This window comes from Symsagittifera roscoffensis, chromosome 8, assembly GCF_963678635.1.
Source record: "Symsagittifera roscoffensis chromosome 8, txSymRosc1.1, whole genome shotgun sequence".
Taxonomy (NCBI): Eukaryota; Metazoa; Xenacoelomorpha; order Acoela; family Convolutidae; genus Symsagittifera; species Symsagittifera roscoffensis.
The window spans coordinates 8,370,871-8,381,659 of NC_087069.1; the positions used below are offsets into that span (position 1 = coordinate 8,370,871).

The 10,789-nt window shown below is 33.6% G+C and overlaps 1 protein-coding gene across 1 annotated transcript; it reads left to right on the top strand.

Moving 5' to 3' along the window:
- Positions 1 to 2,672: 2,672 nt before the first annotated feature.
- Positions 2,673 to 10,501, top strand: LOC134853242 (urotensin-2 receptor-like; the record flags this gene model as incomplete). The annotated part of the gene is given in 3 exon segments (XM_063869210.1): positions 2,673 to 2,858; positions 7,881 to 8,044; positions 9,816 to 10,501. Coding segments are annotated over 3 exon segments (843 nt in total), but the record flags the coding sequence as incomplete, so codon positions are not given.
- Between the last annotated feature and the right edge of the window lie 288 nt (positions 10,502 to 10,789).

Consider the following 10,789-nt stretch of genomic DNA (forward strand, 5'->3'; position numbering starts at 1 on the left):
GGGAGGGTAGAAAAGAAGATTTTCAGCCGAGTTTTATTTCATATGCCAACCAGTCAAATAGTTTTCGTTTTTGAATACAACAACTTGACTTGAATGTTTATATTAAGTGAATTCTTTATTTGAAGCAGGTGTTTTTTCAACCGATGGCATTTTTTGAGTTTTGTCTTTTTTTTGTCACGAAAATTGCATAATAAGTTCCCCAGGTTACTTAGGGTTAGTAACAAATAAGCTCGTATCAGAATGAAACAAAAATTAATCATATTACCGTTTCATCGTTTCAAGTAGCTTATTTTGAATTATACTTTTAAAGTTGATGTTGTTACAACCCAATTCCCCAGTTATGCATCATATTTCTCAGTTTTACTTTTCTGAACTAATTTCCTAAGTACAGGCTGTAATTGGCGTCGAGGCAACAATGTCTTTTGCCGTTCAACTTTCATTCAACGTTTGAAGAGGCGAAGTAACTTTGATCACCAACAATGGGTATTTGGGTCTTTGATAGACTCATAGGGGGGATTGGAGGAGGGAGTTTACAAAATTAGCCCTGATTTCTGAAAAAAATAGGTAAATTCAAGTGCAATATTTAAAAATCATCAGTTACGCTCGTTTTATGATTGCTTAGATAATGGAATAACCAACTTGTACGCCCTTGTTATTATATCTAAATTCTCGGCACTTCAAAAAAGTTCAGTTTTTGTTTTGACAGATATTATTCCGATTAAGCAAACATTTCACGGAAGTTTAAAAAAATCAGAAGCAGCCATTCTGAACGGTTTGATCAAAAAATCTTTTCAAAAAAAAGTGTGAAAAGTAAAAATGTGAGAATAAATTGAATTTATTTTTGAATTTTAACTGCAGTTCTCACGAATGAACCTTCTTGTGCATTTATCCTTTCCCTCGAGGATAAAAAGTCTTGCAATTTTTTTTAATGAAACCTAAATGTCAACCTCCCGTTTTTCCACCTTCGATTCAAAATTTTTTTTTCAATAGTTTCTTTGTTTTGAAATTGTGAAGCCTAACCCTTTTCTTTTTCTAGTATTAAAACGAAGTTCCTGTTGGATGATGAGGATTAATTTTTAAACTATTTCATGATAAATTTTAGAAGCTCCATTGAAAAGCTTTGTTCAAATTTGAACTATTTTCAATAATTTGACGTTAAAATTTAGAATACTCTCATTGAGAGTATTCGAAATTTTAACGCCAAATTATTAAAAATAGTTCAAGTTTGAACAAAGCTTTTCAATGGAGCTTCTAAATTTTAGCATGAACTTGTGGAAAAATTAATCCCGTGCCCTCGTCGCACAGTTTTTTTTCAAATGAAAGGATAAGTTTTTTCATACGTCCTCAGTAACTAAAAATTTATTTTTGTTAAATTCCGTAAATTCTGTTTAGTTGACTAAAAATGGCTAAAATTTATAAACTGGAACCAACACAACATCCTTTCCGTTAAACATTTCAGCGAGCATTTAGTTAGGAGAATATCAAAAAAGCATCAGCTTGTCGGGTGGCATATCCACTTGAGTTTCTCTTTAAATTTCTGCGCTTATCGATAAACACAGAACCCAAAAACTGTCTCAAATTAGAGTAACCCATTAGTTGCGTGGCCGTTATCTCACAGATAATCTCCACAAAGAATTCACCATCTAAGTTAGAATTATGCAAGATCACATTAAGCCATAACAAAAAACTTAACTTCAGGTGAGTGACTAAAGCGATTCTAATTTGGAATACTTCGTTCTTAAAAATTGTGGCCTTTTTCCAATATTTTTACTGATTTCATCATATCTGTCTTTTACTCGAAATTCTGATTTTTACTGTAAATTTTAGTTGTTTTTTGTAGAAAAATGAGTCTTGACTACGCTATTAAATAAAAACAAGTTTTCTCGTAACTGGGCGAAGCCTTGAATGTTCCGATTGCTTTTTGAGATCTTTGGAGCAGTAATAACATAGAAAAAATAAATATAAAAAAATGAAATTTAAAAAAAATCATCCCCCCACACGCCATAAAAATAAAATGATAATTTTCGCTAGTAGTAAAAGATCAGTTATGGCAAATAAGCTTCTTTCAACCAATTTAGAACAATTTTTAGGACGGATTAAATCTCCGCTTACGCGTTAATAGCGCGAAATATATCGCGCGTTAATTGTCCCAAATTGGCCAAAATGGCAATATTTAAACCCCCATAACCTTACGAAAAATGATCACTCATGAAATAATTTTTCGATTTTAAGCTCAGGACAACAATACCTTTTGAATGATATTTTAAAAAAACTCCGTCAAAAATGGCTCGTTCAAAAGTCGAAGCTTATCTGAAGAAAAAAGCCACCCGAGCACAAATATAGACCTGATTTACACATGAATATACAATTTAATTTTTGAAGAAAGCTGCAATATCAATTACCAGCGATTTCTCATAGACAAACTGCCTAGCGTTTTCTATGCCTAGCCTGAAAATGACTGATTTTATAAGTCCCAAATGAACTCTCCAAAAGTCCCAAAAATCCTGATATCTTACCAAACAAAGCCAAAAAACAGTCCAAAAAATCCAAAAATGGTCCCAAATAAAGTCTGAAATAGTCAGAAAAATCCGCATAAAGTCCCGGCCAAACACTGAATATAGCCGCAGACATAGCATACGATGAAGTTTATATTTGTTCTTCTTTTATTGCAGGTGTCGGCTCGGTTCATTCCGAACCAGTTCTCGTGCGGGGCTGACTTCATGGACCACAAATACGAGAAGCTCTATCTCTCGCTCCTCTACGTTGTGGACTGTGGATGTCCAGTGGCCGTCACAACTGTCATGTACTCTCTCACCCTCGTGGCCATAGTGAAGAGACATAACAAATGGAACAAGAAGGTAAGCCAGAGGCCATACATTCTTATTTTTCTGCTCACACTCAGGGCCATAGTGAGAAAGAGCAACATGTACTTTGTTCCTTTTTTCACATCCTGAAAGTCATAGCAAAGAGCCAAAGTTATAGCAAAGAAGCATAGAAGAAACAAAATGAATTTTGTATTTAGAAGACTTTAGAAGACTAAATGAATTTAGAAGACTAAAAGAATTTTGTATTTCCAAAAAGACTTTTTTATGACCAAAAAGACCAAATAAGACCAAATAAGGCCAAATAACTATTTGTGTCTTCATACTTTTTTTATGTTTTTTTTTCAAACTTTTATTGGGTGTGTAATCCCAAATCCTTTTACGTTAAAAAACCTCGCCTGTTTCGTTCTTTTACATGTAGTTTAATCTTCAAGTCTTGTTTTTGTGAGCAGTAAAACTTTTCGTTTTTTAATAGCGCAAACTAATTTTGTGAAGACTTTTTGCGTGATCACAAAATCGAAAACCTGATTAACAGTAAGCAGAGAGTATCAGCGCCTGTCTAATTTTATTGATATAAACAAAAAGCTAAAGATAACGAAATTTTTTTGATAAGGTATAAATTTTTGGTAAGAGTATTTTGGTAAGGCGTTTAGGAGCTATTGAAACATCACTTCTATATAGTTTCACTCATTCACTTTTAATTTGTTTAAAAAACTGAAGCGTGATTTCATGATTTCAACATTTATTTTGCTTTTATGTGTCATTTATGATCGATAAATACTTAGTTTTTGTTATAACTTAACCCAATCAAAACAAAAACGAGCATAATACCAAAATTTGGTTCAAGAAGAAACAATTGAAATGAAATTTGTGCAGAGCGCGTATACTTTTTGCCTCAAAATACCTTTCACCTTTGAAAGCTTTCACCTAAAAAAGGACGATTAAATTTGTTTTTCGCTTCTAATCTGCCTGGAAATTACAAACAATTCAATTTCCAGTCTTTTTGTGCTAAGTTGATTGCTCTAGAGGTGTGTTTACCCCCTAACCCGCCTCTTTTTCATTTAGAATTTGACTTTAACATTCATACTGAAAACGAAAAAAAAAAACTGACCTCGAGAGGCGCCTGAAAACACAGATGTAATCTACTTTAAAGCGATCTCTCAAGTTGATTAAGAGGAAATCATCAGAAAATTTTTTTACTCCATTTACTCCAAAATTTATTCCGCGATAGTCAAATGATACTATTCGCAGTCCCGCATTGGAATTCAATGAATATAAATCGCTTCATGGCAGTGTCTATTAAACTGAAAACTAATTGGTTATAATCAAATAAATTGATTATAGTGCTTTTATTTTTAAAAGCATTAAAACCCATTGCAAATTAATTATAACCATTTTTTTATTTTAAGGATAAAAACAATGAAATTCGAAATCATTTTTTGGCATGTTTTATGGTTTTTTAGTCAATTTTGAAGTTTTTACTGAATATTAGATTACCTAAGCAGTTTCAAACCTTTATACAACTTGATTTGTACCCACATTTGTATTAACACCTGTACCGACTGTAGCAAGTCAGAAAAGACCCAAATTTCTATTTAGATATCAATTAGTACAGTTTTTTAATCAAACTGACTTATGCAAGTCGAATAATGATCAAATTTGAACTAAATCAAACTTTTTAAAGCTAACTGTGTCTCAAGTTTTCCAATATGATTTGAACGTTTTTTATACACAGAAACAACCATTTGAAATTTATATGTTCAAAAGGAGCATTTTGCTGGCTTTTTGTTCCGACTTTCGATACGAAAGTAACGGAATATTTGTGCTCGGGGTGGGTTTTTTTTTCTTCAGACAAATTTCGACTTTTTAACTAGCCACTTTTGACGGAATTTTTTTATATCATTCAAAAGGTATTGTTGTCCTGAGCTTAAATTTGAAAAAATATTTCACCTGTAATCTTTTTTCGTTAAGTTATGAGAGTTTAAAGATTGCCATTTTCACCAATTTGGGACAATTAACGCGCGATATAATTCGCGCTATTAACGCGTAAGCGGAGATTTAATCCGTCTTATAAATCGTTCAAAATTGGTTGAACGAAGCTTATTTGCCATAATTGATTTGTTACTAGGAGCGAAATCTATTCTTTTGTTTTTTTTTATATATGGCCCTGATACGAGCAGTCTTGTTTGAGTTTTATGAGCAAGTTTTTGTATCACGAAAATTAAATTTCACGTTCTATCACAAAAAAAACAAGTTCTATGACAGCTTTTGCTATTTCAATGAGCCTGTAGCTCATTAATTTTTTATTTACAAATCTTGTTCAGGCTACCATTTAACGCCTGGTGCATTTCTTTTTGACTAAACACAATGCAAATTACGCTCTCTGTCTATAAAGTGCAATTGGAATAAAATACGTAAAATGTATTTTGTGACAAATTGAGACTGATTTGTGGAAATCCCAAGAGAAAAACATGACATATTGATCCCAAATTGTTCTAGAAATGGGCCAATCTTAATAATATATGAAGGCGTCTTTAGATCAAATTAGGGAAGATTGCCGAAAATTGATGTAGTTAGATTGTATTACAGATGACCGTAAACAGTTGAGGATAGGTTTCCCTACTCCGTTCTATATCCCTCGCCAGGGGCAGATTTAGGGGGGGGGCGGACACCCCCCCCCCCCCCCCCCCCCCCACCCTCAGGGATTCGACCCCCTGCCGACCCAAAGGGTCCCCCCTTTGATACTTTTTCGGAAATCCATTTTTGGCCGACCGACCCTAAAATTTTTCTAAAGGCGCCTTCGGCGCCAATATATACTAACTTTGAGGGGGAGCACGCGCCAAAAAAAACGCGATTTTTTTTTGTCAAATTTTTTCAAAAAGTGCCCAAAAACGGCTTTTTTGACTGTTTTTTCAAAACTTTGCCTGCGACGCAGAAAATTTTACCAAAATAGGGGCAAAACAGTGCTTTGGGAGAGCTCGAAAAATCAATTTCGTCAATCTAAAAAAAAAGGTCGTCAAAAGTTTGGAAAATTTTTTGAAAATCTGCCCCCCCACACTTGAGAAAATCTTAGATCCGCCCCTGTCCGTCGCTACTCTATTTGTCTGTATGTTATTTTTTTCGTTTCCTATGTGAACAGAAATTTAAAAAAGCTGCCAAAAAAACTGAGTCAAAAAGAATTCAAAACGCAACACTGGGGTATGGAAACATCAAGTATATCAGGTGAAATGATATGAAGTTTTGTTCGTTTTGCTGGAGATCTTGCAAAACCTATTTTTAGGCTGTCTAATTTAAGGTTGTAGATATTCCGAGACCCACCCTTGTTTTCCGTTTTGATGCAAAACAAACGATTAAAAAATCAATTTCGTTAGTTTTCTTAATGTTATTGTTCCGACTTTCGATACGAAAGTAACGGAATATTTGTGCTCGGGGTGGGTGTTTTTTTCTCCAGACAAATTTCGACTTTTTAACTAGCTTTTGTTGACGGAATTGTTTTATATCATTCGAAAGGTATTGTTGTCCTGAGCTCAAATTTTAAAAGATATTTTACCTGTGATCATTTTTTGTAAAGTTACGGGGGTTTAAAGTTTGGCATTTTGGCCAATTTGGGACAATTAACGCGCGATATATTTCGCGCTATTAACGCATAAGCGGAGAGTTAATCCCTGTGAAAAATAGTTCTAAATTGGTCAAAAATAGCTAATTTGCCATTATTGATTTGTTACAAGGAGCGAGATCTATCCTTTTGTACTTTATATGTCGTGTGGGTGATGTTTTTCAAAAAAAAATCAAACTTTAGGAATTTTTTTTCATTTTGTTTCATTTCATTTTATTTTTCCATGTTATTACTGCTCCATAGGCCTTATAAGGCAGTCGGAACATTCAGGGCCTCGCCCTCATACGAGCAGTCTTGTTCGTATTTGTTTTCAAAAAGTAAAAGCTTCAAATTGTTATGCAATAAATGTCATTCTTTCGAGTTTAGAGCTTATCTCGTTTAATATAAAAAAATTTTTGGAATAAAATAATTTAATTATTTTTTATCAATTTTATTCAAAGAATTTCAAATGGCAAAAATGCCAAAAAGTAATTTGAGTGGTACATTCAATTTCGCAGATTTTACTCAACAGTTTGTTTTCTTACTAGCAAAATTTTGGAATCAACTATTTGTTATTACAAAAGTATAGATCGCGCCTGCAATGCAGAACTGAATATAGTTCGTGTTTTTAAACAATATTAAGTCCTCGATAAATTTTTTTCGAAGGCTAGAAATGAATAACTATCTGGTTGTTTGTTTTTTAATTTTCTTATGATTGATTTAAAAATTTAATCAAAAATTATTTTAAAAAAATGAAAAAAGTTAAGTTTGATTGGTCTCGATCTTCGAAAGTGTTGTCATAATTTAACGAGAATCCGCCACCCCCTCGAGAAAACTCTTGAATTGATAAACCCAAATCCAAGAAAAAAAACAAATAATTTAAAAAAAGAATAGCCATAAAAAATTTTAAAAAATTGACAGACATTATACTGATTATTCTTTCAATTTTTCGTTTTAGGGACAGAGTTTTCTCAAGGGATTGCGGACTCTCATAAAATTTTTGACAACCGTTTCCTTGATTAAGATCAATCAATTTTCAATTGTCTTTCAACTTTTTAATTAGTTGTGGCTATATTCCAATGTGTTGTGTCTATTCAATTTACAATTGAGCAGCTTTTGTCCACACGTTCGAAACTTTTTTTCTCAGGTTTTCTTTTCTGTTCAGAGATTGCACGGCTTATTAGATGGGCTTTAATGTAATTTGTGCCTCATTTGAAAAAAAATTTCCGAAAACTGTTTGTCATACAATTTTCATAAATGACAAAATTTTATTAGTCATACAATTTCCATTTATGGGAAAATGTTTATTATAGAGATTTCATACAATTTTCTGTACGTATGGAGTTGTATGGTTGTATGACAAGAAGTTTTCCATTTATGGGAATTGCTTGATAAGCATTTTCGGTCATCCCGTGTCGGATCCCTTTCTCACTGTACTAATCTATGGTGTATTTTGCATGCAGAGCAGCAACAATCTTGGCCATAAAAAGAGACCCCTGAATGTGAGGATGGTGTTCCTGGTGCTGTCAATCATAGCCACCTTCTGGATCTGCTACCTCCCTTTCTGGACATTCAACTTGGCAACTGTGTTCACAATCCAGCCGGACTTTGGCGACTGGGATCTCAGGTATCCAACTTTGCTTCAAAACGACTGTTGTTGTTATTGTAAAAGATGAATTGGATCTTGTTAACTACCCCCCCCTTTTGGACCTTGTTAATTGTTTATTTCCCTCCTATGAAGGTATTATTTTTGACAACCATTTCTGTATAAAATATTGTTGTAAGCTTATTGAAAATGTGGCCGCCAAAGTTGAATTCTGAAAATCGAAATAGGGGGAGGGGGGGAATAGTTAACAAGATCAGATTAATTTTATGATTCTTATTAGTGTAAAAAGGATGCCGAAGGATTTCCCCCAGGAAAGGGGGAGAGTGTTAAGTAGACCCAAACGACGTTGTCATGCATTTCAGGAAGGTTTTGACCAAAAATTTGCTTTTGTTTGGGCGCGCGCTTCATCAAAGTTAATATATTTTGGCTCCAAAGGCGTATTTAAAAAATAAGTACCGGTCAGCCGAAAAAATAGGTAATTAAATAGTACTAAAAGGTGGTGAGGGGAGATGAGTCCATAAAAAATTCAGCCCCCGCCCACCCTTCCTTATAATTTCGCTACTGCTTCACATCGTGTTCGAAATTTTTTTTCTGTAAATAACTTGACTTTTTCCTCAAATTTATCGTTGTTATTTTTTGGTCAACAAGACTTATTAAACTAATTATTCGCTTCAAGACCGTCTGGAAATTGAGAGCAATTCAATTTCCAGCCTTTCTCCTTCTAATCTGATTTCTCTTCAAACAAATTGGCTATCTAAATTAATCTCTTACTGAATTGAATTTGACTTGACTAATCAAACTGGGTAAATGAAAAATAAAACCGCGCTCGATAAGTGCCCAAAATAGAAGAAATAATCTAGATTGAATAACTATCAGTATTCAGTACAACATCTCAAGCTGATTTCAAGGAAATAGTATGGAAAATATCATACAAAGTAGAATGCCTTGAAACACTGACGAAAGCTCATTCATAAAAAAAAAACAGTCTTTGATTTTCATTGTCCTCTTCAACTATTTGTCCTCTTTTCATTTCGAATTTCAGAAAATGAACTGTCATTACCGATAAAAAAGATAAAATTAATTGAACAAATTGCTTTAAAACTAATAAAAAGAACACCAAAAAACCCTTAATGTCTTTAAACTACATGAATTCGCACAACGCAGTTTTTTTGCGAATAACAAATTGGTGTTGGTAGTTAGAAGGCTCGAGCAACCTAGCTTGCCTGAAAACAGGGCAATTTCCGGTAAAAAATAGAATTTTTTTAAAACAACGATTTACCCCCACAAACAGCTTAAGGCCAGCTCAAAAATTATCAAATAATTTAACTAACTTAATTTTTTATAGCAGATGATCGATTTTTCAAAAAAATTTATTTGACATTGTGGGATGAATTGATTGCACGTTGGTAATGATCAGAATTATAATTTCAAAAACAAATTTCAAAATTTGAATTTTTATCTGCCTATTAGGCACACAGAAGAAATTAAATAAAACAAGTCCCTTACATATCCTTTTAGCCGTTACCCTCAGCAACTAAACAGCTATGCCATAGCAGGTGTGGAACTCGATATGTTGGGTTTCTGTAACGGCAATAATGCCTGTAATAGACCCATATGTTGTTTTGTGGATATTTTCATAAATTGGCTGACTACTTTTGTCCAAGTGAATATTTTGGGTTCTAACACGTGTATGGCCAGCTTTTTAATTTCGTATAACTGGGATTAATTTTTTTATTTTGGTCCTAATTAGTACTCACTTTATTGAGATTGAACCTCTATTTGTGTTTTGCAGAGGGTTCTTCATCATTCTGACATACATCAACGCAGCCCTGAACCCAGTGTTCTACTCCATTCTACCCGAAACGAGACGCAAAATACTTCTGAAAACCCTCCTTTGTAGAGGCAACGAAGGAGACGATCACGCTTACGTTTTCACAGACGAGAACAAAAAGCAAAACCCGTCCAATAAAAACTCGGATGATTCGCAGAACAATCGCCCAATGGGCAACGAGCTTGAAATGCAGCCGATCAATCATCAGAAGTTTTCGACTTCAACTCGTATCACGACTCACTCCATCGAATCGCCCAACAACAATGTCATAATCAGTGTCGACGTCAATGAACGCTCGCCAGATTGGAAGGTCAAAGAAGTTCACATGAACGAACTCATTGAACAAATCGAAGGTCGAAATGGAATCGTTAAAGGTCAAACGAAAGACGGGTTCCAAGGTCACCAAGAGCAAATTGGATCTTCTTTCATGCCAAATGGAGAATGTGAAGTGTGAAAAACTAATTGAAATATTTAAAAACATTACCAAATATAGAATGTTTCTGGGTAACTTTGATCTGTGTTGTATGTGCAGTGTTCAAATAAATGTCAATCCTAAATAGGAAATTAGAAAAACTTCATTTAAATTTTGCATATGAAACTGGATTTCAATTGATTAATCTTAAAGTTTTGATCAGCAAAATTTTATGTTATAAACGTTGAATGTTTTCTTTTTGATTGTTTTCTGTCATAGTCTTTTAGCATTTCAGCTAAATTTAGTCAAATTTATATGGAATGCTCAATTTAGAAAAAATAATGTTTTGTTTGAAAGTTTCTTATGAAAAATTTCAACGTAAAAAAGAGGCAATGCATCTTTTGACAAACACATTTCAAACCATAAAAAATTGCGGTACTCATTTAAAAATATGAACCCGCATTTTAGGTTATACCAATAAACAGCTTCGCTTATGAGTGCGGTTCTACAAGACCACTTGAAA